The sequence below is a fragment of the Cyprinus carpio genome, chromosome A8, assembly GCF_018340385.1.
Source record: "Cyprinus carpio isolate SPL01 chromosome A8, ASM1834038v1, whole genome shotgun sequence".
NCBI lineage: Eukaryota > Metazoa > Chordata > Actinopteri > Cypriniformes > Cyprinidae > Cyprinus > Cyprinus carpio.
The window spans coordinates 23,845,209-23,872,743 of record NC_056579.1 but is presented as its reverse complement, the minus strand read 5'-3'; the positions used below and the strand labels follow the sequence as shown (position 1 = coordinate 23,872,743).

General features: G+C 36.7%; 3 protein-coding genes across 8 annotated transcripts in view; 1 reads left to right on the top strand and 2 right to left on the bottom strand.

Annotated features, from left to right (window-relative positions):
* Positions 1-1,484: 1,484 nt before the first annotated feature.
* LOC109095077 (rho guanine nucleotide exchange factor 16-like) lies at positions 1,485-16,702 on the top strand. Of its 3 annotated transcripts, none has more exons than XM_042762899.1 (15): positions 1,485-1,636; positions 3,344-3,906; positions 4,459-4,510; positions 5,838-5,998; positions 6,893-6,949; positions 8,613-8,773; positions 11,058-11,210; positions 11,333-11,462; positions 12,902-12,976; positions 13,252-13,344; positions 14,124-14,278; positions 14,511-14,657; positions 15,464-15,531; positions 15,646-15,747; positions 16,242-16,702. In XM_042762899.1, exons 2-15 carry the CDS (start codon positions 3,421-3,423, stop codon positions 16,379-16,381), a joined length of 1,980 nt encoding a protein of 659 aa, XP_042618833.1. In that variant the 5' UTR covers positions 1,485-1,636; positions 3,344-3,420; the 3' UTR covers positions 16,382-16,702. The 3 variants fall into 3 exon arrangements, with proteins under 3 accessions (XP_042618833.1, XP_042618835.1, XP_042618834.1); XM_042762901.1 differs by lacking the exon at positions 1,485-1,636 and adding an exon at positions 2,243-2,387; XM_042762900.1 differs by lacking the exon at positions 1,485-1,636 and adding an exon at positions 2,244-2,391.
* Positions 16,499-23,534, bottom strand: LOC109095078 (Y-box-binding protein 1). 4 transcript variants are annotated; one of them, XM_019108737.2, is made up of 8 exons: positions 23,223-23,534; positions 20,480-20,543; positions 20,229-20,262; positions 20,049-20,138; positions 19,091-19,408; positions 18,863-18,960; positions 17,593-17,860; positions 16,499-16,827 (listed from the first exon to the last, which is right to left on the bottom strand). In XM_019108737.2, the coding sequence occupies exons 1-7, from the start codon at positions 23,332-23,334 to the stop codon at positions 17,629-17,631; spliced, it is 948 nt and encodes a 315-aa protein (XP_018964282.1). In that variant the 5' UTR covers positions 23,335-23,534; the 3' UTR covers positions 16,499-16,827; positions 17,593-17,628. The 4 variants fall into 4 exon arrangements, with proteins under 4 accessions (XP_018964282.1, XP_018964283.1, XP_018964284.1 ...); XM_019108738.2 differs by having other exon boundaries at positions 17,593-17,857; XM_019108739.1 differs by having other exon boundaries at positions 18,875-18,960.
* Positions 23,535-24,959: 1,425 nt separating this feature from the next.
* Positions 24,960-27,535, bottom strand: part of LOC109094791 (peptidyl-prolyl cis-trans isomerase H-like) — a 40,815-nt gene continuing 38,239 nt past the window's right edge. The window contains exons 5-9 of the mRNA XM_042762902.1: positions 27,400-27,442; positions 26,780-26,872; positions 26,176-26,263; positions 26,059-26,099; positions 24,960-25,449 (exon numbers count right to left, since the gene is read on the bottom strand). Coding sequence (XP_042618836.1) covers positions 25,381-25,449; positions 26,059-26,099; positions 26,176-26,263; positions 26,780-26,872; positions 27,400-27,442 — 334 coding nt within the window. The 3' untranslated portion in view covers positions 24,960-25,380. The remainder of the gene's footprint in view (positions 25,450-26,058; positions 26,100-26,175; positions 26,264-26,779; positions 26,873-27,399; positions 27,443-27,535) is intronic.

Genomic DNA, 27,535 nt, shown 5'->3' with positions numbered 1-27,535 from the left:
TTAATGTGTTTAGAGTAACTAGACATCAGAAAAGTGCCGGATGTGAATCTGTATGTGTGAGAAAGTATATGTGCATATTTACACATGCATAGAAACGTAATTTGTCTGTTGTTCACTGTGCGATGGGTAGAGTTGATGTATTTTGAGTGTTTTTTTTTTTTTTGTCTGTACAACTGTAAAAAAGAGAAAAAATGACATAATTTAAAAGTATGAGTGATAAGCATGGTCCTTGAGTTTGGGAACATGCTGCTTTCGTTTATCAGATGCCATAATGATGCTGAAAAGAAAGATGTGAACGTCATTGCCATTAGAAAATGTCCTATTCATAATTTCCCAATGGCGACAGTAATGTAATAAAAATTAAAATAACAATTTGTGTCAATGAAATACTTCAAACACATCACACAAAAACAAATCCAATACATTATATTATTTAAATGAAGTGACAGTTCAGTTGCTGATGCTTTTACTATATTTATATTTTAAAATAAAAGAATAAAAGAGACCTTTAATTTAATAAATTGTTTTAATATAGCATTTAAATTTTAATTGAATTTTTAATAGCATTTAATATTTTTAATTTATTTTTACTGAAGGTTCATGAATACAAATTAAGTTACAGGTTACAAGTGCCATTGAGTATTCTGGGGGGTAACACATTACAAGTAATGCAAGCTATGTGATCAGATTACTTTTTCAAGTAACTAGTAAAGTAATGCATTACTTTTAAATTTACAATAAAATATCTGAGTTACTTTTTCAATTAAGTAATGCATTCAGGGTACCTTGTTTTCCAATTTAGTCCTTGACAGCTCTCCTGTCCCCGTGTTGAGAGAAAACGGGGGTTTCCTTCAGCCTGAGGCTCATTCATTTCACTTTTGGTGTGAGAGAGCATCTACAGTTTCTTATTAAGTTTGTTACATTACAGGGCCATTACAGTTGGTTACTAAAATTAAATAAACAAGCACAGCTCAGGCGACAAAAAAAGTAACATAATGCATTACTTTCCATAAAAAGTAATGAAATTAGTTACTTTTTATGGAGTAACACAATATTATAATGCATTCTTTTAAAAGTAGGCTAACTTTGCCCAACACTGTAACAGAAGTAGAAGTGAACTGAATTTGTCAATGCATACTCATAAATATTTATATTATCGACAGTAGCTTGGAGAAGGTTAATCTCGCATCATACTAGAAAATTAAAAGTATAAAACTACACTCACTTCATCAGAAGAATCAACTTCACTGAAGCTTTGGGGGTTTAGTTCATGTAGTGACTCACTTTACCAGCAGATGGCGCAATGCGCAGTCCTGGAAAACCAGTAGATTAAAAAGAAAGGAAGAAAAACACCTCCACATTTTCCATCTGACCATAAGTGCACAAATGAATGTCATATCATTAGTATGTAATGAAATACAAATGTTTGCAAGACTGGGGGAGAGTCTGAGGAAGTGAACGCGCGAGCTCCGGTGGGTGTGGCTTGGCTCACCTGAGTGACGTAGTGAGATACAGAAGAGGCGTAGGCTCAGGAATTCGTTGAAGTTCTGCTAAAAATATAGTATGTTCAGGATCCGTGCAGGGACATCTGACATCTGTTCCTTTTTAAAATCACTGTGCGTGTGATATTAGCCGGGTAAGTCAATCCAGTATTTATGTATGACCTTTAAACGGACTGAGGGTGCTCTTGTTTTGATAACTAGTTGATCTGGGCATGAAATGCAGTTACAGTGAGGTGTTTATCCAGATAACTAAGATCAGTTATAGGTTAAAATGTTCCTGCAAGTTTTATCCAACAGTTCAAGCAAGCTGCCCAAGAAAATAAAACTTTTTATAATAATAACAGTTCAGACTTTTATTATTATTATTATTATTTTAAATATTATAGCATGGATTTATAATAAACTGTAAATATAAGCTTTATGTTTTGACCCCTGTAATGTGCGGAAATCTAGTGTTGTAGTGTCACATCTGCACTCTTAAAAATAAAGTTTTTTTTTTGTTTGTTTTTGTTTTTAGAGTGAAGTAACTCTGTTGCCCAACTGGCCTTTTTTTTTTTTTTTTTTTTTTTTTTGTGAATAATTATGTGAGTATTATACGAAACGTAACGTGTTCGTGAATGTGTGCACCTGTTTCCCTGATCACGGGACATTACAAACAGGTGTGAGATTGGGCTCCCGGAATAATAACAGGCAGCAGTAGCGGCAGTGGAAGTGTCGTGCTTGTGGCAATGCTGAAAAAATGTATAACAATATAATTAAAACAGATGGAGCTGCGTGCAGCGCTTTACCTTCCGGATTTTTTTTACATCGCATGAGAGCAGGGAGACTTAGAGGAGATGAGTTATCTGTTATGCTGCATCCTAAAATATATACACCATTAACCACGCTGGTATAGTAAATGATGTCTATTTCATAACAACTCTGATTGTCCTGATTATTATTATTATTATTTTTAAATTATTTTTTTAATAATAATTATAATTTTACTGTTGCTGTAGTGTTGATTTTATTGTTATTCGTAATTGATTAATTTTGCAACATTGACAGTTTCATAATTTAGTAATTTTATTGGATTGTGTTATTTTTCTGTTTATTAATGTAAAGCTGCTTTGAAACAATCTGTGTTATATTAAGGGCTATCTAAATAAATGTGGCTTCATATATACTTTGCAGTTGCTTATAGTAGTATTTATGATGGCGTTTATAATTTATGCTGATTTGAATTTCAAAAGAAAAAAATGGTGTGCACTCCTATTTTTTATTTTAATTAAATGTATTTTTATATATGGCAAAAAAAAGAACATACTTTTTTTCAGTTTTACTGCAAGTGCAATACAATAAAGAATTACAGTAATGAGATAAAAACAATCCCTATTGGGAATAATGGAATTACAAAATTATTTTTAACACAAGATGATTAAAATAGTGTCCCAATACAAAAACAACAACAACACAACCTATGGTTCATTTTTTTTTATTTATGCAATATTGGATTCTTTTGATTTTGGAGTGAAATGTGAGCTGGACATGTTTTTTTTTTTATTTTTTTTTTATTATCTTTAGGTGATAATGTCATTATACTAGCAAAGTCTAGAACATAATAACTTTCCCTTGAGCTTCACTGAGTGCTTTGTTGATGAGTTGAAAGAGGTGGTGAATAGTTTCTTCAAAGGCATTGTAAATGCATCAGATGCTTTGTTCACCTCCAGTGCACTTGACCTCCCTTCTCTTCTGTTGAGATCATTTACAATGAAAAGACTTCCACCTTTATGATTTCAAATGACATTCGATCAGAATTGCAGCTGAGTAGTCGGTCACTCCACCCATCTCTGTTGTAACAGGTTAGTGCTGTGGTCTGCTGGTGACCCCAACCTGATGTTCTTCTAGTGACGACCGCTTTCCTCCAGCCGAAGGCGCCATGTCTCACAGAAATCCCCATGGCTCCACGGGTGACCAGTCTCTCCTTCTTCCAGAGAGCCGTTTCAGCTCAGTCCTTCAGCTGGACCAGCCGTCTGGACGTTCGTCCTCGAGCATCGACCTGTCCAGAGTGGACTCCCCAGAGGATGAGCGGAGAGCTGTAGTGCTCAGCACCCAGAGCGAAGCCGCTCGCAGGCTGGGCGCTCGACAGCTCATCCCTAAGAACCTGGCTGTGAGCAGCCGCCCAAGAAACCGCCACCACACCACCGTGGTGACCCTGCCCACAGACCTCTCCTGGGAGGACTATGACAGTGATTCGGGCGCTGGGTTTTCGATGAGGAGAAATCGCAGGAATAAATCGTACCGTGCTGCCGTCACTAGTCTGAATCTTGACGCTTTACCAAGCGAGCTCCAAACAGAAGTGCTGACACCGGTCAGCGAAGAGAAGACAGCCAACCAAAAGCAAGCACAGAAATCTGGACGGAAGGCAAGTGTCTTGATTTGTAGTTTGTTCAAACTTTGTTGTATACAACATTATTGCAATGTAAAATATGTTGTGATTGTTAAAATTTTAACGCATGTTTTTATATATCAGGCCATCAGTAATATGTTCATAGACTAATACTGTAGTATCTTTAGTATTTCATTTAGTATTTAGACTTTGATTCGTGACATAATCATAAATGAATACTGAAGTGTGTAGTAAATATGAGACATTGAAGCTGTTGGTGTGAGTGACACTGGTTCAGTTCAGGCCTGCACCGTGTCCCGACCCTATTCCTAATATCTCTCCCTCAGCGTTCCTTTCAGCTCCATTCTGTTCTTTCGGTATATGATTAATTAGTAGTATATTTTTTCAATATTATTAGTATTATAAGAGGTTTTTTTGAAATATCGGGGTGTTTTTGTGTGGTGTGATCTGTTTATTAATGGAGTTTTTCTCAACGTGTCACCTATCCAAGAACCTTTTTTCAGCCTGTGGAGATAAAGTAAATATTAATATCACATTTTCAGATGTATTTATGTTGTTTCCTTACAGAGAACATTGGGGAGGATCAGGAACAGGAAGGAAACTGGCTCATTCAAAGATGGTTTGTTATTCAACATTGTTCCTAAAATGTTTTGTTGCAATGCATAATATAGTATACTATATAGTATTTTTTTTCTTTCCTTTATTTAAAGAAACAGGGACAGCATACAATAAACATTAACCTCAAAGGGAGAGATGCATAGTACCGGGTTTTAGCTCAAGAGCTAATTTTCACCCGTAGTCCCTGGGCAGGCTGATGTTAAGCTACAATATATAAAACATACATGAGTAATAAGATTTATACTTGCCCAAAAAAAAAAAAAATTGTACAAAAGTTCATGTTCACACCTTTCATATACTTAGACCTTAGAACACACACTTACACACATGTATACATATATCTGGTCACATGTGGGGACAAATTTGATTTGATAAAAGCCATTTCTTTGCTTGGCGTGTGAATGTGTAAGAATTTGTGCTTTTTTTTAACTCTGTAGGCAACATATTCCACTGATGAGCGGCCATACAAGAAAAAGCAGAGTTTCCAAATACTGTCCTGCGTTTAGAGATCCTGCATTCACCTCGCACTGTAGATCTTGTGGCTCGAGCTGTTGTTTCAGAGCCCAAAGATATGAATTCTTTTAGTGGAGGAGCAGCGTTGTCATAAAGGATCTTATACATCAAACACAGATTGGTGTGAATTATCAGATTTTCAAAGCTGAGAAATTGGTATTTTACAAGAATATGACAGTGATGGAATCGTCTGCTTTTCTTATCGTGAATCTTTAGAGAGCTTTTATATAATGACTCAAGTGGCTTGAGGGCAGTTTTAGTAGCCTGTGACCAACTTGTCATACAATATAGAAAATGAGGAACAATCATTGCATTTAGATAGGCCCCTGAGGCCTCGATTGTAAAGGAATTTCGAATGTATCTGAACTGTGCCATATTAAATTTAAATATTCATCCATCCATCCAAGCTGATAGCGTTATGAACTTCCCAAGTGACTTGATGAACTGTATATACCTCAGAAAACTATGCATGCAGTCCCATTAGTTAATATTAGTTAAATAAACATTTAAAATGAAATAAGCATTAAAAAATACATTGTTAGTTCATGTTAACTCAGGTCCATTAAATTTTTAATTAACTACTACAACGTTTGTTTGATTTGAGTAACGTATTAATAGAAGTTTAACATATAAATGTTTTAGAAGTATTTTAACTTATGTAATTAACAAATGGAACACTACTGTCATTTTGAATCTAATTAGATTTTTGGGTAAAGTAAGATGGAATGTTATTCCCTCAAAGATTGTTGTAGAGGTCCAAAACTGGTATTATATAAACTACAGCAGGTTGAAAGTTGTTCATCGTCGTCTTACAGAGCCGCGGTTTTATCAGGAGATCAAGGAGCGAGGCCTGAACGCCAGCAGCCTGAACACAGAGGAGGATGAGTGCTCGCTGACCGAGCCACCGGAGGAGAATCAGGGCATCGTGGTGAAGAACTACAGAGCAGCGTACATGACATGGAGTCAACTACCGAAGGTGAGGAGGACCAAATCCCTGCTGAAGGGTCACTCGCTTGAGATCAGCCTCTGAGAGATCGACGTTTAGAGACTTAACCAATTTCATGAATTATTTCAACTTAGGACATAGATGCAGTGCATTTATTACATTAAAAATATTAATTTATATATATATATATATATATATATATATATAAAACAATATATATATATATATATATATAAAATATATGGGTCAAAGACGAAAAAGGGTTTAAGCATGAAAACAATAAGTGTAATAATGCTTTAAGTGGTTGTTGTTTTTTCTCTTTAATTTAATTGCAATTTTGTTTTTGTTTTTCTGAGCAAAAAAATAAACATACATTTCTCCCTGATTTACAGAAGAGACCCACTCAAATGTAATTCAGTGTAACAATCTTGTCAGGCATATTTACAACAAAAATCAATTTATGACATATTAAAAGCCTAATTACTTTCACCCAGAATACTAATTAGTTGTAATTTTACATTTTTTACATTTGGCACTATCCTAGGTTTTGCCCACTTGTCAGTAAGAATTGTTTACTCATTTGAAATGCAATCAAATGTAATATGCTTCCTTATTCTTTTATATATTTTAATATGTAAATGTCAGAATAAGCATGTTGTTGGAATTTCTACATAAATATTCTGTTGCACTGAATGACAATGTAACATTATTTCAACCAAATTTTGACATTTTATTCTCCAAATATTTATTTGAAACCTTAAAGGTAGACACTTTACTTACATTTAATGTGCTTTCTATGGACACAAAATCACTCTTGTAAATTTCTTTTGAAGCGTACATCTTAATGTCTTTGACCCATTTATATTTATAAAAGAGTGTTGTTGATTCTTACTAAGTACATTTATTGTCATATTTCAAACTTAGGTTAAGGATTTGGGCGTCTTAGATATCATCTCCCCTGAAGAACGCAAAAGACAAGAAGTGAGTCTATTAGCATCTTCCCTTGTTATACACACACATACACTACTGGTCAAAAGTATGGAATAATTCAGGTCTTTTTAAGATTTATTTATCAAAAAACACTAATATTGTGAAATATAAATAATATTCTGATTAATATTTTAATATGTAGTTTATTCATGTGATGGCAAAGCTGAAATAATTCCGATATGTTGATTTGGTGCTCTTATTAATAATGTTTGTTATTAGCAGCATATTATAATAATTTCTTAAGGATCATTTGACACTGAAGCCTGAATTCAGCTTTGCCATGACAGGAACAAATTATATTTTAAAATCTATTCAAATAGAAATTACAATACTATTTCACAATATTACTCTCTCTGTCTCTGATTAATTTTTTAATGCTAAAATATATTGATATATAAAAGAATTTTGATACTTTGCCTGTCAAACATTAGTATCACATGCTGATAGTTCATGTGATGAGCTGCACCTGTGGTTACTCTGCTAGTGTGAACGCACCCATGCATTCAATAAAAATGACTTAAAAGTGAAATCAGTTCTTGTCACATAGCTCATACTTCTCAATTTGCATGTGACACTAGCTTTGATGTGTTGTTGTTCACTATACGCAGTTTTTATTAATATTGTTGGTTGATGAGCAACAGAGAAGATTTTTTTTGATTTGCTTTATTTGGCACACTCAGTTCCTGTAGCACTTCTACTAATGAGCTAATCGCCGGTACATGTGTGTTCAAACCTGAATTGTACAGTAAACACAATTCAGGAATCATGCTTGAGTTGAGAAAAGCTGATCTAATGCAACAAGACATTGTAAGTGTATCCAAATGTTTTCACGGCCATTATGTCAGACTGGCACGAGTAAATGAAGATCATGTAGTCATTGTCAGAAGGCTGTAGTGTTGATATGAGCGCACTCAAACGGCTGTGTAAATACTAAAGTGCACACTCACACCCAGACACACCCACACATCTGACTCTTACCTGATCATTTGTTCCACCTGCCGCTTTTAATGAGGCTGCATTGTGGTTTTTCTTGGAAAGGCCATTCATTCCTAAAGCTTGTTTGTGCCAGTTACTTTAAAGCATGTCTTACAATAAATGATTTACTGACACAAAAGGCCTTTTCAGGAGAGAAAAAGAGGAGTACGCCAGATCTCTGATAGTTGTTATAGATATACTGTATGTGATATTGTGGTCTTAACATATGGTTAGAGTCGTGCTGTAAGTCTGTGTGATTTCATTGTCCACTGGGTGAAGATTACAAGTCTGACACTTAGAAAAGTAATGGCACACTTCTCCTTAAGCCACATGACCCGAGGTGCATCTAAGCACAAATGGGGTGGAACAGGTAGTTCATAGTTCTTGATGTCACATTAAAGGTATTTTTTCTTTTTTTTTCTTTCTCAGATTAGTGTTTTGGTTGCATTATTTTTAATTTATTTATTTTTTTAAAGTTCATGACGTCAATCCATCAGTTGTGCTCAAGCAATAAGAGGGTTTCCTTGTAATAATGAGTTCAGATCACTTCTACATGGCACTATTCATTAAAAACGTTGGAAAAGAAATGCATTCGTTTTTTTTTTTTAACCATTTTGATACTCCACAAGTCACATTGTATCTGTTTTTGTTTTGTTTGTTTTTTTGCTTTGCTTTGCAGGCCATCTTTGAAATCATGACGTCAGAATATTCCTACCTGCACAGTTTAAGCATCCTGGTGTCTCATTTTAAGGATAGTACAGATTTGAAAAAGACAATGACAACAACAGAACACCATCACCTGTTCTCCAACATATCTGTCATCCAGGACGTCAGCAAACGGTACAAACATTCACTCATGCTCTACATTTTAATACGGATCAAACTGTACAAAGATCCTCTTTTGTTATGAATTCTAATAAGGATCATGATATGCCATTCATTAAAAAATGAAATCTAGAAAATATATTTTAGTGGGTTTTCAGAAGTATATGTTCACACTATGTGAAGTTAATGAATGAAAAGTATTAGTTATGCACATTTCTGTTGAAACTGTGAAACGGATGTAAACATTGTAAAATATGACAAGCAGAGTGTAACTTATTTATAGATGAAAAAATTCTAATTTGTCTAAATATGTTATTAACAACTTGAGGTTATGCATGAAAGGACAAAACTCTGTGAATGATGTGTGATCCAATTTGTTTTAAGAAATCAGTACAGTCTAGCTTTCTGTGCATATGCAGAATTTATCAAATCATTATCAGTGTTATTTTTTTCAAGCATGAGGTGGTCACACAAGACTTTGAGCACACAACATTTCTTTGAGTGGTCCTTGATACAGTCTTCTCCACTTTCTGCAATGATACAAACCTGCAACTTTAAAATTTGTGTTTTTAATTCAGCTAAGAGCTCACACTGAAATTAATCACAGGTCAAAGAATTCACCAAACTTGAACTCTGGAAGGCAGTGAAATGTGAATTAAGCTTGCGTTTCTGGTCTCCAGCTGGTGCATACATAGGAATGGAATGCAAAATGTAGTCTGACCGCCCCTTTAAATGCAAAGCCTCGTAGATAAACTACTGATATTAGAAAGAAGTTTTTATGCAAATCAAGAGATTTCAGTTATAGTAATTTAATTTATTTGATTTGCGCACGTCACTTTTATCTGTGACAGTCAGACAAGTTGCAAGTTAAACTGTGGATCATGTCGCAGCTCCAACTGGCCAGGGTTGCCAGGTCTGGATAACAAAACTACCCCAATCGCGTTCTGGGGGAAATTGGCTATCAAAATCGCTCCAAAATCTCACTAAAAAAAAACTAAAACAACCTGTGGCAACAGAATAAAAGAAGCCCAGATCTGCAGGACTTGGCAAAACTGCAACTGCCCAATATTATTTCCTCAGTACTTTGGTGCTTGATGTGTGCTAGACCATATAGTGCATGACCGCTGTAGATACAAAAATACTGTGTCTTATAATGTATCATTAATAGTGGAATTACGGGTCCAGCTCCTTTTTGAGCCAAATTTAATATGAGATGAAAAAGCTGGATGCAAGATCACACATGAGTTTTCAGCAGATGACTGCAGTATCTGCACTGCTGGACGTGTTCAGACTCGCTGGTTAAACTGGTTAAGCAGCTTGCCGCTGCCTGGATTCATGTTCCTCAAAACAGGGGCTTTCACACATTTACAATGACAAATTATACCTGTGTCTCAGAAACTGTGAATGCGTGGTTCTTCTGGAGACACGAAGTGGTGTGGCTCTAAAATAATCTGAAGTATAGTGGCTCTAATATATGTTAAAGCTTTCAGAGCATGTTGTGTCATGTGGTTTGGTCTTGTTTATGAAGCAAGCACACTAAATGAGCTGCAGTGTGGGAGTGAGGCTGGGAGTTGCCGTTAGGGCTGGGAAATAACAGACTCTAAATTTTCTGTTTGATAGGAGCTTATGGAGAAAAAGGCATGTCATTTGTGAAAATGTGGTGTTAAAGTTGACCAGCGGTGAATCTGTACTGTTAGGAGAAATCCATTCTTCTCAAACTAAGGTGAACCGATTTCTGAAATGGAAACCAGAGACATTTTCTAGAGTTCAAAGTATAGAAAGTGAAAGTGACATACAGTCAAGTATGGTGACCCATACTCAGAATTCGTGCTCTGCTTTTAACCCATCCAAAGTGCACACATACAGCAGTGAACACACACACACACCGTGAACACACACCCGGAGCAGTGTGTTGAAATTGAAATCTCCAAATCACTAAAAATCACAGTAAGGGTGTGTGAGACCTAGTGACAGTCCAGAAAATTAGAGATATGATGCATGCCTTCCATTAATGTATCATTGTATTTTAAAATGCTGTTAAACTGATAAATAAAGTGTGAGCAGCAGAGAGTTACGTGATGGTTTTGCGCCCCCTGGTGGTTTGTTCAAGTCAGATGGCGCTGTTTACATCCTAGTATTTCCTTTTGTCAGCTGCCTAAAAGAAATAATCAAATACATGTCCACTGCACTGATCATTTTACCTTTTTATTCTTAAATGGGGAATTATTTAGACATTGTTTGCAACAAAGATTGGTATAAATGCATAAATGCATGACATATGCTCTGTAATGTTTCTTAGGTTTTTTGAGGATCTGGATATGCGGCACCAAATACACCCTTTGATCCAGGACATCAGTGATATAGTGAATAAATATGCGACTCAGCATTTCGAGCCGTACATTGTGTACTGCTCCAATGAGACCTTCCAGCAGAGAACGCTCCAGAAACTCCTGTGAGCACCGATGCACACAGTACCATCTAAACTAATGAACGGATGCTTACAAAGCCGTTTTGATTGGAAAATGGTGGTTAATAGGAATTGAGTGTGACTTGTGGTTCGTTTCTGTGTTTTAGGTCAAGTAACAATGCGTTTCGAGAAACTCTGAAGGAGATTGAAGGCAGTGAAGCGTGTGGAGGTTTGCCCATGATCTCCTTCCTCATCTTACCAATGCAGAGAATTACTCGTCTGCCACTTCTTTTGGATGTAAGCCACACAATCCTCCTGTTAGCCACAGATTTTGGTTTGATTGCTGTTATTACCAATGCAGAGAATTACTCGTCTGCCACTTCTTTTGGATGTAAGCCACACAATCCTCCTGTTAGCCACAGATTTAAGGCTAAGTTCTTCTGGGAGTTTGGAAATTGGAATAAAATTTAATGTTTTGTTTATTTATTTATTGAAATGTATTTTAATTTAATTTATTTTGTTTTATTTTTATTAAAAAAAAAATTTTTTTTTGAAATAAGTATTTTATGCTCATTGAGGCTACATTTATTTATTTGATCAAAATAGTGAAAACAGCAATACTGTGAAATATTATGACAATTTAAAATAACACGTGATCCTCAGAGATCCTCATTCTAATATGCTGATTTGCTGCTCAATTATTATTGATGCCCAGTTATTAATAATTGTTTTTATTCTGAACAATGTTGAAAACTGTTGTGCTGCTTAATATTTTTGAGGAAACCATGACTACTCTTTAAAAGTCTAGGGTGAGATCTTTTTTCTTTCTTTTTTTATTTATTTAATACTTTTATTCAGCAAGAATTGATCAAATGTCAGGGTAAACACATTTATAATGCTACAATAAATAAATACTGTTCATTGAGCAAGATTTGATAATATGTCAGGGTTTACACAGAAATGTTTTCAACAACATTAATAATAAGAACCATTATTAATAATTGAACACCAGTAATTTGTGATGATAAACAAAACTGAGCAGCAAATCAGCATATTAGAAAGATTTCATGTGACACTGAAGTTATGGCTGATGAAAATAGAAAAAATAGTTATTTTAAAATGTAATAACTTTTCAAAATGTTACTGTTTTCACTGTATTTTTGATCAAATAAATGCAGACTTGAAAGCATTAGAAACTTCTTTCAAAAACATTTTTAAAAATTCTTAATTATTCCATAATTTACATAAGCATGATTTTATGAATGGGTTTTTCTGCTGACGTGGTGTTTTGTCTTTACATAAGCATGATTTTATGAATTTGCATAATTTACATAAGCATGATTTTATGAATGGGTTTTTCTGCTAACGTGGTTGCATAATAACTCAATAACACTCAACATTCATAATTACAACTCAAACTGTATTAACAAAAATAAATGCAAAAGTACTAGGAGCATCGGCTTGTGTCGGCATCAGGTTAATAGACCAGTGGATATCGAAGAGAAATATAAAGATTTTTTAATATGCAAGTGAGGAATCTGAGGCTCGACTGGTAGTTACAGTGATGTTTATGCACATGACTGCATGACACACTTGCCTGTAATTTTCCAGTGAACCTTGATCTTGACTAGCTGGTTCATGTGTGTTTGATTGCTTCTAAACCGGTAGATCTTGCACTGAAACATTAGAACTTGTACTGAAATTGTTTTATATTTTGTCTTTCCACAACGACACAGACCATCTGTCAGAAGACCCCTAAAGAGACAGCTGAATACTTTGCTGCCTGTTGGGCTTTTAAAGCTATCAGTAAGGTACACTGCTACTCACTATACATCATAAAACTACACCTTTTCAAAACTAGTTGATCTGGTTGTCTTGATGGTTTCTTGACAAATAGATAAGTAACAAAGTCTTTTGTGGTGCACAGTTCAACAAAACCTCAGAGGTTAATGAATGATATATGATTCTCTCAAAGTTGCAACGTACATACTGTATATCATATTATTCAGAAATGGTTTAGTGGCACAAACTCGGGCCTGTGCTGAAGCAGTTTTTCAAAGCTGTTCTAAATCTTTTCACCCGTCAGCTGGTGAAGCGCTGTAATGATGGAGCGCGGACGATGGAGCGCACGGAGCAGATGTACACCATCCAGAAACAGATGGAATTCGGCAAAATCAAGGTACGGTAAAAATTCAGGTCACTGATAAAGCTTACTTTTAATTGAGAGACATGTAAAGAAAGCAGTTTGCATTTCTGACCCAGATTAGATTTTTTTTTATTTGGTGAAGCTTACATATATATATATATATATGGTATATTATATATATATGTAAAGAAAGCAGTTTGCATTTCTGACCCAGATAAGGCCTAGATTTTTGGTATTTTATCCATATATTTATTAAAATTTAATTAAATTAAATATTTTATTTTAATTTATAAAATTAGTGAATAAATTAGTTTATTCGTCTGGAATGGATTGGATCATAAAAAGTGGATATTTACCTTCCAGCTTTTTGGAGTCACGTCAATTCACCTTTATTTCTATAGTGCTTTATACAGTAGAGATTGTGTCAAAAGCAGTTTCTGAGTGATGGACAGAAAAACAACAGAGTCAGTTATGGAAATTTATAGGGTTGCACGATAAAACGTATTTAATTATTATTATTATTTTTTTTTTTTTTTTTTTTTAACCATTTTTTTTTTTTATTTGTTATTTATAATGATAAGTTTTTTTTTTTGTTTGGCATTAGTGTTATCTTGCATTGGTTGTGGTTGCCTGATGTCAAGATTTTAGGTAAGAGTGAAATCAGCCGAAAAGGAAAGACATTTCAGAAGCAAGCTATTTTAATGGACGACTGCAAAAAAAAACAAAAAACACAAACCAGGGATGTGTATTAAGCTAAAAAGGATTATTTCTCAATGTTTTGTATTTGCATATAAATACTTATGTGTTTTTAGCCTTTCCCATTAGTGTCGTCATCCCGCTGGCTGAAGAAGAGCGGTGAGCTGGCGCTGTACACTGACGATCTCAGCATTTTCAGGAAGGCTTTCATCTTTAAGAGCTACTATCTGTTCCTCTTCAATGATGTGCTCATCGTCACCAAGAAAAAGAGGTCAGACCTGTGATGCTGTACAGCTGTTCAGTGTCCTCTCTTATCATACTACAGCACTGCTCTTTCTTTTGCATTAGCCAGTATTCTGGGTATACAGAACAATTTACATCAAGTGCACAGTATTCATACACTATTAAAAAAAAAGAAAAAACTCCCCACTGACTGCTGTATCAACTTACATTAAACTAGTATATTGCATAACTGTAGTGTCAATAACACTCTGTTTATCTAGTGAGGAGAGTTATGTCATGTTGGACTATGCTACTGTGGACAAGGTGGAGGTGGAGGAGGAAATGACAGACTCGAAACTCAATCTGAAGCTGCTGATGAATCCCAACAGCCACGGCCGCAGTGAACAGATACTCGTGGCCGAAAGCAAGTAAGAGAGCCATGAAATACCTGTTGGTCAGCAGGTGGAGCTGTTCATTTAAACAAGCTTTGTGCATGTGTTTTTGTTTAGTAATCAGTATTTGCTACATTGGGCTTTTATATCATGATATAGGAGATTATGAAGCTCCTATTTGAGGAGGAAAAAACCACCAATGCACCCAGTACTGTCTTAGTAAGATCATATTTAAATGTTTCGTTTCATGATCAATGCTCTGTAGTTTTTATTGAGGTGGGAACATAATGCATTTCATTGATGACTGGGAGATAAACAAATAGACGTTCCTCAAAAGCCTGACATTATTATATTCTATGCATTTTAACGTGACTTTTATGGATAATCAAGTAAACCGAAGTTGCTTACCTCAGTCATCTTTAAATATTACCAAAAATATAGTTATTACATTTGCTTCAGTAAAGATTTCACAGCAAAAACACATGTGTACTACAACCTGAAGGGGACATTTTTATATTTATACCATTATATTATATCAGGCCTGTTACTTGTTAAAGACGACAGAAGGCATGTAGTAGATTGTGTACAACAGGTTTTTCAACGATTTCAATTATGCTGACAACAAAAGGCTTTATAAGGTAATATCGCTGTTTGAGTAAAAGTTATATGCATGATTAAAACTTCATAACCATGTAAACCACTTCAATGGACTGAAAAAGACTGGCTTACAAATCACAGTAGTTGCACTAAAAAAAGGACAACTTAAATGTTACATCTTAGTATTTAGTGTTTTTGCCTGTTTACGGTCAAAGTGATGGATTATTGTTCTGAAATGTTTTTAGGCTGGACAGAGCTCGATGGGTCACAGCACTGCGGGATGTCAAGAAAACCAAGAGCATTGCTAATGATGGTGAGTCCAATCCGTCCGTCATTAAAATAGCCTTGCAATGTCAATCTTGGAAACCACTGTTTTTGCTTAAAAGATCTCATATTGCTGACACTTAATTTTGTTTGGGCATCCAAGATTTGCCTCAATATGAAGCTACCAAAGCCTACATGCCAAAAGCACCAGATGAGCTGAGCCTGCAGCAGGCAGAATTGGTCATCGTTTCACAGGAAGTGGAAGGTAAATATGGAAGCTTTCTTTGTACATTTCTGAAATGGTGTGATTGAAATTATTACAAACCAGACAATTTAACCCTCCAGAATCACACTCTCGGAGTAGGTACTTCTTTTAAGTGAATTAAAAAAAAAAAAAAACCTTCAGTGTGTAATCTGGATACTATACATCTGTCATGTTCTTATTGTAATGCAACCTAACAGCGTCAGTTTTCTGACACTTGACTGTGATTCACAAACCCTCTCCCATGGCCTTGTGGGCTAGTAAAGTGTCCATTAAATGTGTACTTTTGTTACCTACTGTTTTATGAATACTGTGAATTCAGACATACTGTGTTATAACTTGATTGCAATCTTTGAGAGGACCATGCAGGGTCTACATTCGGCTGTTCTGTTTCCACGACAACTCTCATAACACTTTCTTGTTTTAGGCATTAACTAAACGAATGCATGTAAATATTGAAGAATTAGGTCAGTGTGTGAGTCCCTGTCTTGCCACAGGCTGGTGTCATGGAGAGCGGATGAGAGATGGCGAGAGGGGCTGGTTTCCTGCCAACTGTGCCACTCAGATCACAAACCGCACCGCCATGGAGAACAACATACAGCGCATGGAGCGACTGCGCAAGGAGACCGACGTCTGAGTGAACTGTCTGACACTGAAGGACACTCAGTTTACAGAGACACTAGTGATGTGAATTACAAAACTTTCTACAGACCTCATGGACTTAGTTCACAGCAAACACCACTCATACAAGAGGAACTGTTTCTGGTTTTTATTTCAGCTTGCCTTTGTTAAAATTCATGTTTGGATACATAAAAAGTTATTTAAAAATGTCAAACTGACCAGATATCAAATTACTTTTAAAAACCATTTGGTGTAAAAACTTAAGACCGATTTAGAAAAACATCTGCTGTTTCCCCAAAACTTTAAGCTGTCACATAAAAACAATGGAAAAAGAAAACAGGTCTGCATAGAGTCTGCAGGCAATCGGTGGTAATCTGGTCGAAATGCATTTTGCAAGCTTACACGATCGAAGTCATATCTGTTTCTTATTGCTCAGATCTTTGATGTTTCTTCTTGACAAAACTGCAAATGCAAACAAACAAACAAAAAAAGAGGTTAGCATGCTTAAAACAACTTCTGAAATCTATAAATCAGTAGCATGAGCACAATAGTGTGCCAGGCCAGCGCCGATGGTCTGCTAAATCAAATCCACTGCTTATCGTCTAGTCTTTCATCAATGAAAAGTGCAAACTGAAGCTGAAACATTATCTAGAGTCCATCCCCTCCCCATTCTACTGCCACACAATTATGTGCTGATAAAACAGCAGTTCACATATAAAGCAAACTTCAGTCATAGCTCACCAAAAAGACAAAAAAATTAAACCATTGTGTTACAGATGTTCTTTTAAATTACATTAACAACTTTGCACTGTTACATCACATTTTGGAAGCGGCACAAAAAAACAAAAACAAAAAAACATTACCATGATGTATAAATACTTAAGTTATTTTAAACATAGTAAAAAGAATTTCACAGAGAAAATGTGCTGAATTGATATGAAAATGATGGCAAAGCAAAATAAATCTTAATGCTTCAACAAATGAGCTTTATTTTCTTAAAGCAAAGAATATAATTCAACATTTTGTTGTGGGGGTGAAATGTGACCTGGATGTGTTCTGCAAAGGTTTCATAAGATTTAACAACAAAGAAAAGCCTTAAGACAAAGAAAATATTTACAGGACTGACTCATGACTGGTTCTCTATGGGAGAGAAAGCACGCTACTGTCAAAAACGACACACTTGATAAGCTAGTATGTTTATTCACATGCAATGACAGCAGCACCCACCCGGCCGGATGGTCTAGATGTTCAAGCCGGTGGCAGTTAATCTGCTCCGCCCTGTTCGGCTTCGGGAGCGGCTGATTTGTCGGCTGATGCGTCAGCTTCCTTGCTGTCCTTGCCGTCCTGAGGCTTGGTTGTCTGGGGCCGTCTGCGGCGGTAGTTGAAGTTGCGGCGGTAGCGGCGCTGACGGGGCTCCTGGTTCTGCCCACCTTCGCCCTGGTTCTCCTTCTCCTCCTCCCCTTCCCGCACCGGCCGGGGACGTGGGGGTCCCCTGCTGGAAAGAGACATAGTGATGTTAGGAACAGTGTACACTGATGATGGTGAATTGCTCGCACACCTTAAAAGATCCAACCAATCTAAAGAATCAAATAAGAGAAACGGCTCCAAACAGCAAGATGCTGTAGAGCACGGGTGACCAAACTCGGTCCTGGAGGGCCTCAACACACCTGCTTAGACGTTACCTAGTAAAAGCTTGATTAGCTGGTTCAGGTGCGTTAACTAAACTCTGAAGGACACTGGCCTTCCAGGACTGAGTTTGGTGACCCCTGCCGTAAGGGGCCATCAAGCTCTCAGTGGAACATCAATCAAAGAACCAGCTGTTGAAGCAACTAGAACTTAAACTAAAGTTTAATGCAAGCAGAAACTAAACACACTGTATTCATTCTGCGTAGTAGTGTAATATATTGTGTATATTTCATTAGTTGTATTTAATTTTCTCTTATTTTTTTGCACAGTCTAAAAAGAGTATGCCAGACCTGATTTCACTGCTTGTTGTATGCCATATAACTTGTACGTGACATAAAATATTGAATCTTCACGTATAACAACTTGATTAATGCACAATGATTTTATCACATTATTGTACTGATTTCTAAAAATGTATTTACACAAAATGCTGTTGTCACAAAAACATTTTAATATGCAAAATGCCATGCAGACTTGAGCAGACACTGACCAAACTACAGTTTTTCTACTGAAATGACAGTATTTAGGACAGAGTTCCTCAAATCCGGTCCTGAGTTTAGCTCAAACTCACCTACTTCAAGTTTTCCAGTAACCCCCAAGACCTTGATTAGCTTTCTCAGGTGTGTTTGGTTAGGGTTGGAGCTAAAGTTTTTGGGCAGTGACCTTTCCAGGGCCAGATTTGAGGAACCCTAATTTAGGAGATTTAACAGCCAAACTAAAAGGTATTCACAATATTACACAATTGCAAATATTGTGAATACTTATAACTGCAGTCTTGCTCATCTTACTGCTGCAAATTCGACATGCAAACCTTGCTCTAAACCTTGGTCGGAAGCCTCTGTAGTAGTTCTGCCTCATTGGTTTGTTGTCCTGGTCTGGACCGCCTTGGTTTTCATCACCTTCCCCACCCTAGAAGCCAAGAGGAGCATATCTCAGGCAAAAATCTTCTAATGACAAAATACTATATAATGTTCTATTCAATTCATGGATTCAGATTAAAAAACACAACTTGTTACATTTTTTTTCTTTGTCAGCCTACCTCGGTCATATCTGCTCTCTGGGGTGTGTTGGTGTATGGGGGGCGTCTGCCGTAACGCCTTTGCACAAAGTACGGTGGGTAGCGCCGTCTGCCGGGGTAGGTGGGTCTACGCTGCTGTTGCTGCATCTCACCCTCAGGGACGTTTTCCTCCTCTTCTCTCTTCTCCCGTGTCTCTCCGTCACTCTGATAGTTCTCCTGATAGTCGCGAGGGGGGCCCCTCCTGCGTGGGTACCGCCTGTATCGGTTCCTGTCAGCCGCATACTTACTACCCTGCACAGGAACGCCACCTGGGCCAGTAACATTGGCTGCCTCGGCACCCTGAAAGAATGAAGACAAATGTATATCAAATATCTCCTAATTCAATAGACACACATTAAGTTTTGATAATGGGCGCAGAAGAGGAATTTCCTGTAAGTCATTCTGAAAAGGCTGCTGTTCAGTAGTCTGGGCAGAAATGTGATATTTAATCAATATTCCCTTAATGCAGTTTATGTTAGGAATTAAAAACTATTTTTACTCCACTAAGAATTTTTCTTTTTTAGCACTTTTAAGGAAGCAACACCCAATAAATAGCTCTAACCACACATCATTTTTATTAACGCTTAGTCTATTTGAGATTAAAGTCGAACTATGAAATAAACTGAAATATTGGAATTATGTAGTGACCAAACAAATATAAAATAACTCCAATACAGGTCAGGCTCTGCTTATTCAAGAAACTTCAATAACAGTTGACATGCACAATGCACACTTAAGGTCCAAAAAAAAAAAAAAAAAATGTAATCAAGATTCTGAAGAAATTCTGATCATTTTTGTATTCAAAAGTCAAAAGCTTTTGACTGATAGTGCATTTTAAAAATAATACATTGTTCTATCCACAATAAGCACCTTTACTGAATGCCAGGAAAACACTAAAACAGTGCAGTAGAATCAAACTCTAAACAAAACTCAAGCCCACCTTCTCCCCTTCTACGACATCAAACTCCACAGTCTCTCCGTCCCCAACGCTACGAAGATATTTCCTCGGGTTGTTCTTCTTAATGGCGGTCTGGACACAAACACAAGCAATCAAAAAAACACATTCCAACCCACAAAATGTTGGCGTGCCAACATGGTGACAATTCAAAGCAATAATTACCTGGTGCACAAAGACATCTTCCTTTGTGTCATTCCTGCAAAAGTTCCGAGAGTGAAATGTTAATCTTTGAGAACAGATGGAGAATAAACAAGCACGCAGTGCTGAACAGCAAGGTAAATATTTGAATAAATAATAGCTTGCTAGTGCAAGTCAGGTCTGGCTTTGTAAGCACATACAGGCTGTAATAGGATTGTGGATGTTCCCTGACCCACATATCATATCAGAGAGAGTCTTTAGAGAATGTTATTTACCTGTTGATGAAACCGTAGCCATTCCTTACATTGAACCATTTCACTGTCCCCAGGACTTTTGTTGCTCAAAGAGAAAAGATAAGAGTTTAAAACCACACAGAGATTGTACGCTATTCTCTATAAGTGTTTTTAAGTAAAGCTACAACTGTTGAGAGAAAAAGATGCATTAAACTAGCAAAGCCATTTAAAAGCCATCATTGGCGAGTTGAGTTCATTTTGTGTCTATTTATAACCTCCAACTGTGGAGCTTTTAATAGACTGTGATGCAAAGGCAGCTGCTCTTATCAGAAGAGCCTCCATCACCATGAAAGGCCCTGACCCACAGAATTCACATTACTAAACCACATCCATGTTATTAAGACTGAAATCTTAAATACAGAATGAAGAAAACAAATATAATCAAGACATAACACAGGGTTTAAAAGTATAGTTCACTCAAAATGAAAGTTCTGTCATCTTTGACTCACCCTTAAGCTGATCCAAACCTGTATGAGTTTCTTTCTTCTGCTGAACACAAAAGATGATACTTTGAAGAATGCGGGTAACAATGCAGTTGCTGGTAGACATTTACTTCCCTAATATTTTCTTTTCATACTGTGGAGTTCAATGGCTACCAGTAACTGCATTGTTACCCGCATTCTTCAAAATATCTTCTTTTGTTCAACAGAAGAAAGAAACTCATACAGGTTTGGATCAGCCTGAGGGTGAACAAAACATGACAGAATTTTCATTTTTGGGTGAACTATACTTTAAGACAGGGGTTTTCAACTGAACCCCAGGGGGCTGCAAGGGAGCATTTAGTGAAAAACAGTGTGTGTGTTTATGTTATATATATATATAAAATATTATACACACACAGATAACATTTGAAGTGGATCAAAAAAGTTTTTCAAAGTTGTCCTAAGACAAGCATGGGTATTGTTTTGGTTTTAGGACAACTTTGATGAACGGTTTTGATCCACTTCAAATGTTGACTACACTGTTTGTTTGTGTGTGTGTGTGTGTGTGTGTGTGTGTGTGTGTGTGTGTGTATGTGTGTATATATATATATATATATATATATATAGCTTGTGTTTTGTTACAAGTACAACTTGTTTAATATAAATTTAAGTTAATATAAATATTCAAACAATAATGCTTCAGCAAAAAAAAAAAAAAAAAAAAAAAAAAAAAAAAAAAAAAAAGTACAGTAAAAAAAAAAAAAAAAAAATGCAATGAAATAAAATAAAAATGTAACATAAAATGTAACACTAAGTAGTTTCCAAATGTATTTTACACATATGATCATATTTGGGGATCAGTAGCATTTAAGACTGAATATATTTATATTATAATATATATTATTTATTACCATTAAAAAAAAATAATCACCACTGAGAATAATAGTAGTAGTAATAATAATAATAATAATAATAAGTAATAATAATATATTTATAGTAAAAATTTTTTTTTATTTTTACTGTATATATATATATTTATAAATAAATGGGTTTGAAGTATATAACTAGTTATTGGGGTGAAAGATGACCTGGTGTTGGTAGTTTGTTAGTAAGTACACTCATTTGCTCAGTGCAGGGTTGAAGTAGGAAGTGATGCTGTTGAGATGCTAACTGCAGTTAGCACACTAGCCTCAGCCATGTGGCCGGATCGAGGCCAAACAGTCTCGATTCTCCATCCTCGCTACTAGATACAACCAGGCACTACGAGACGATACATTTTCGTTTAGATCTCGACTCACGGGTGATTAGTATTTCTGACTAAACGTCCGAAGCGCTCTGAGTTTTTGTAGCAGCAGATAAGACAAAAGAAGCGTCCATCATCCAAACACCATGGCGGACATTTTATATGTGGGGTCGCGAGAAAGAGGCAGACGATCCTTATTTACACGATCGTTACGAAATCTGTACTACAATTCGCCCGCCGACTCATGGGATCCTTCAAGATACGGCGTTGAAGGTGTTAATGAGGACACGTATGCGCGACGCGTCAAACGCCCCGCTCGAACAAAGGGAGAGTGTTTGGTCTGACTTATATTCGCTTTCCCCCAAAAAACAGCGTTCGCAATAATCGATTCTGATTCAGACCGACGCGGTCCACACTGACCTGGACAGCTGGATACGGTGTAACGTTACGTGTTTCAGTCGAATGGCTAATAATGATCTGGGTCATCATATCACGATCAAGGCCAAGCTCAAGGATCTGTTTCATGAACCGTAAACATCAACGGCCTAAAGAGTCAACAAAGACTGATGTAATATAGTAGTCGTGTCGGGGGTTTATGGGGCAGTAATGAACTCTAGTGGCTCTATAGAGTGAGAAGCGCGAGGGACTCGTGTTGCCTGAAGCAGGCCTCGGACTCGAGCACGCGTCATGGCGGCTTTCACTTCGCACGCGGATGTGATGGAACGCGGCACGCGAGCGAAAATTTAAACCGACTGCGACCGTTTAACGTCTGAAGTTTAACGTACACGAGTCCTTAAATGTATAAAGTAAAACAACTCCATAACAAATACACTAGCCGGGTAACTTAGTCACGGGAATTCAGTAGTAATATTAAACTGGCGGCTGAATAACGACACCACACAGTCGCAGTGAGGCCACGCTTTCCCTAACGGAAAAAATCCTTTAACGTTTCTGTTAAATTTGTGTTAAATCTTACAGCGCCGAAGTATTAAAGAAATATATTCTTTTGAATGAACGAGTCCACAGCCCGAGAGGACTGAGGTTTCGCTGACAGGCTTACCGATGACCTTCTTATCCCCCGCGGTAGCTGACGGGCTGGACGGGCTGGATGGGCTCTCCGCGTCGGCGGCAGGCTGCGGCGGCTGCTGCTGTGTCTCGGCCTCGCTGCTCATGTTGTTTTCTTGTTGGTAAAGCCGGCGGTGGCTCTCTAGTGTGTTTTCCCGGTGCTAGATGGTAACCTGGGCCGGCGGTGGTGGGGGCTGCTGCCTTCGGGCTCTCCGCTTTCCTTTCTCCGCTCCCGTTGCCGATCGAACTGGACGGACTGAGTGAAGATGCCGGACGATATTCTGTCACATCTCTCCACCCATCCCTCAATCCTATTGGTCGGCTAACTTGCGATAAGTCAACGTCAATTATTTTACTGACGCTCATTGGTTATATTTACTGTCAATCATATGGAAATAGCATTACGTCTCGTCACGATTGGTTACATAAAGAATTAGCACGGCCCAGAATTCAAGACCCCATATAACCCTGCAGATATAGAACCCAAACATATACAACCCATAGAACCAAAAATATTGCCCAGAACGTAAAAATAATGCATTTCACATAGTTCTGAATAATTTATTATAAGCCTTTAAAAAGTGAATATATAAATATATATTCGTACAGTGGTAGGCTTACATATTTTAAAATAAAGGAAAATATTTATAAATCAGTTATGAAGTATTGAGAGAACGGGCTTGGTACCTCCAGTTATATTTTTATGGTTTTGCACACACACGTGTGTGTGTGTGTGTGTGTGTGTGTGCACTTATCTATACATGCCAGTAAAGCTCCTTTGAATTGAACTGAGAGAGTACATTTATTCATTTACATATGAGTATGTCTACTTTAATCTTATTCAACACTTAGCACTATTACAATTTTATATATATAATATTTTATTCACTCTGCACCCTATTGTAATACTGTTTTATTGGTGCTTGTTGTTCCATTGTTTGTTATATTATAATCATGTTTTATAAAATGGAATTGAGAGAGCGAGAGATTATCAAAAACAGTTTAGGAAATTGGTGTATATTTAAAAACCAAGCTGTATACTTATCATTCATGAAACTCCCATTTATCTCAAAATGTCCTCATATTATACTGTCGAAACAGTTCATCTGTCTAGCATTCATCTCCAATGTGCAAAATATTTAACAGACAAAGATGACAAAGACAAAAATGAAGCAGGTATGAATAGCTTCATTCATCAGTGAGTGAATCATAACCTGAATCCATCCATGACTTCAGTGTAAGGATGATGTGTTTTTGGGATAAATCCCATCACTGACTTCTCCCACCGCATTATAAAGGAAGCACTCAACGACCATTTGAGACAGACCCATGCTACCCCCTTCCCTTTTGTCATGTAAATATGTTTTTGGCAATGTCGAGGAGACCTGGTTGAAGTGTGATTTTATTGTTAATGGTCCTGCCCTGTTGTCCCACACAAAGACTGGCTTTAACATTGACCCAAGAAGCCTCCCACCGAGCCCAAACTCTTCCTGCACTTCAGCTGAAAGAGCCCTTTTGTGTGCGTGGGACACGGTCCAAGAGATGGGGGAAGGGGTTTCTGGGTTAGGGTAAGCAGCAATAAGAAGACAAAGGGAGTACAATCATAAGGAATTTGCATTAAGTGGCCTGCCCTTTAAGGTGTTGGTTCAGTATCATAAACTCATTCAGGAAATGTCCCTTGATTTCAATTCTCACTGAATCCGAAGTGAAATAAAGAATGCTCCACAACGACTTAAAAAAAACAAGGGTCAACATTTATTTAATGAGGTTAAGAAAACCCTCAACAGTCTTAAGGCCATTTCTAAAGGCTGATCAAAATAAAAGCCTTGTCCTTCAGAACGTACAAAGAATACATGTTTCTGTCTTGAATTTCAAGTTTGGTCATATATGCAAATGTAGACAGACAGATCTGAATCAAGGACGAGTTCTAACATGAAATTTTGCTGTGACTTACATTATACATTATAAAAATTAGAAACCTGTTCAACCAAGAATTTTTCAAATAATCAGGCAATTTCACAAAACTCCCTATACAAAAATGACACGATTTGCAATGGAGATGATAATTAGTCAGTCGTCCGAAATGGCTTGTCTGTTTTCTTTAAAGCAAAGGTCATTTGTCTTTTCTGATGTGTAATTATTACAGTAATACATCACATTTCTCCACATTGGGCAACGACAATGGGCAGCTTGGGCTTGTTGTTGGGTCCTGTTGGTACATTCTGTATGGGAGAAATAAGAAAAACATCACATAGAATCTAACCAGAGCTGTCAAATCGATTAATCGCATAGAATATAAAAGGAGGTTTAAAATTGATTTATCTGTAAGTGTGTGTGTGTGTGTGTTATATATATATATATATATAATTGATTGATCGCATCCAAAATAAAAGGCAGTTTACACACACAAATATACATACATATACATACATACATATATATCATGTGTGTTTGTCTATATATATCTGCATTGCTTAGAACAGCAATCTAGAAAAGAAAGGGATTATAAAATAATCAAAGCATAGAAGAGGTTTGCACTGATTTGCTCACTATAGAGTCTGGGTTGTTTCTTCAACATTTTCTTGATGTTTTCGTAGTTGATCTCTCAAAGAAAACAATTCAATACTGAAAATGTTGAGAATTCCATGTCATCGTGAGGAATTCTCTCAGACTCTTATATAGATGTTGACGTGCTTTAAGTGTAACAGATCACCAAAATGCCACCCAAGTGAACTGATCAATCATCAATAAGATCAATAATACATTGCTCTGAAAGAACTGACACTTGAGAACGTTTTGAAATGTAAACAACTTGAAAGATATTGGCTTACCTCAATTTTTCTCATGACAAGCAAACCATCCACCACTTTTCCTGTAAGAAAGACCCCCAGCAGTTAATGACACGAGTTCCCTCAGTACTGAATCAGTACAGGATTTATCCGACCTACCAAATACCACATGCTTCCCATCCAACCAGTCACACTTTGTGCAGGTGATAAAAAACTGACAGCCATTTGTTCCAGGTCCACTGTTTGCCTGCCGGGGAAAAATATGATTTGACATTTTTGATTGGAAACAACAGAGAATAAACAATCTGATGGCTAGATGGAGTGCATTTATCCTATAGCAATGTATCACTTGGTCTTTGATGAGTAATGTGTTCAAAATGTCCATCTCCAAAGAAAATGACTTCGCATGATGCTGGTCACATGGTTTTGGTGATTAACAATTTTTGAGTTTTCAGGGGATAGTTGGGTTAGTAACACAGTTGAGAGGATTTTTGTGGGCACGAGTTAAAAGAAACATTGTCTAATCTGAAAATGAATCAATCAACCCTTGAATGGCCCTTAAAATTGGTTTCTTTGTGTCCTGTTCGATTTTGGAGTGAAGTGTGAATCGAACATATTCCCCACTAGATGCATCATATAAGTTTAGGGTCAGCATTGTAATGACAACAGTACTTAATATAACATCACTGATATGCTGTCATAAGGCATACTGTGAATGTACAGCAAGGGTTTTACACTTCTACGGTGTGTATAGAAGCTTTACCATTGACAAGAGTCCAGGGCCAGAGTGCTTCATTCGGAAGTTCTCATCTGCAAACGGTCCCCTGTAGATACTGCAGATCCCAGTGCCATCCCCCTGATGGACCAGAACACAGTGTTTACCACCACTCTCACAGATCCAGAAAATCTGAATCACTCAATAAACCATAAGACATGCAGGCTAGCTCCTTTGTGAACCCAGCTGGTGTGTGTGTGTACAGTAGGGCTCTCTGACCACTAGAGGCAGACAAACACACACAAGAGTCAGACACATACTTTTTTTATCATTTACACCAGAGTTTTAATATACCATTTAATTAAAAACTGGTTAGAAGTCGTAAAGTCTCTGTAATTTATTTTATTTTTTATGTATTTTAATTTTTATAATTATTTTTAGAATTAAGTTTACAGTGTAATTTAGTTTGTATTTTATTTAAGATATTATTTAGGAAAGTAATTAATACTGCAAATTAATCAAACTATTAGAAAAACGGATGACTCCAAATATAAGGGCACATCCTTATTGGGTCATTTATAAAAGCACATCCTTGTTTGAAAAGATGGGTATCATGCCTGACAGTCAACACACAAACAGACCCCAAACGCTGTTTGATCAAAACTTACATTGACAAAATCACCACACTGAATCATGAAGTCCTTTATCACCCTGCCAAAAGAAAAGATGCACATTATCATTTTTTTTGTTCAACAGATATTTTGTGATCACATCATACACTTTTATGGGTAACATGCAGCAAGA

Coding starts and splice junctions, on each gene's coding strand:
- LOC109095077 (XM_042762899.1), top strand. CDS start 3,421: ATGTCTCACAGAAATCCCCATGGCTCCACGGGTGACCAGTCTCTCCTT. Junction 6,950..8,612: donor AAGAACGCAAAAGACAAGAA/GTGAGTCTATTA, acceptor TTTGCTTTGCAG/GCCATCTTTGAAATCATGAC. Junction 11,211..11,332: donor AGAACGCTCCAGAAACTCCT/GTGAGCACCGAT, acceptor TCTGTGTTTTAG/GTCAAGTAACAATGCGTTTC.
- LOC109095078 (XM_019108737.2), bottom strand. CDS start 23,334: ATGAGCAGCGAGGCCGAGACACAGCAGCAGCCGCCGCAGCCTGCCGCC. Junction 20,263..20,479: donor GGCTACGGTTTCATCAACAG/GTAAATAACATT, acceptor GAACTTTTGCAG/GAATGACACAAAGGAAGATG. Junction 17,861..18,862: donor CGACCAAGGTTTAGAGCAAG/GTTTGCATGTCG, acceptor GTCTCTTTCCAG/CAGGGGACCCCCACGTCCCC.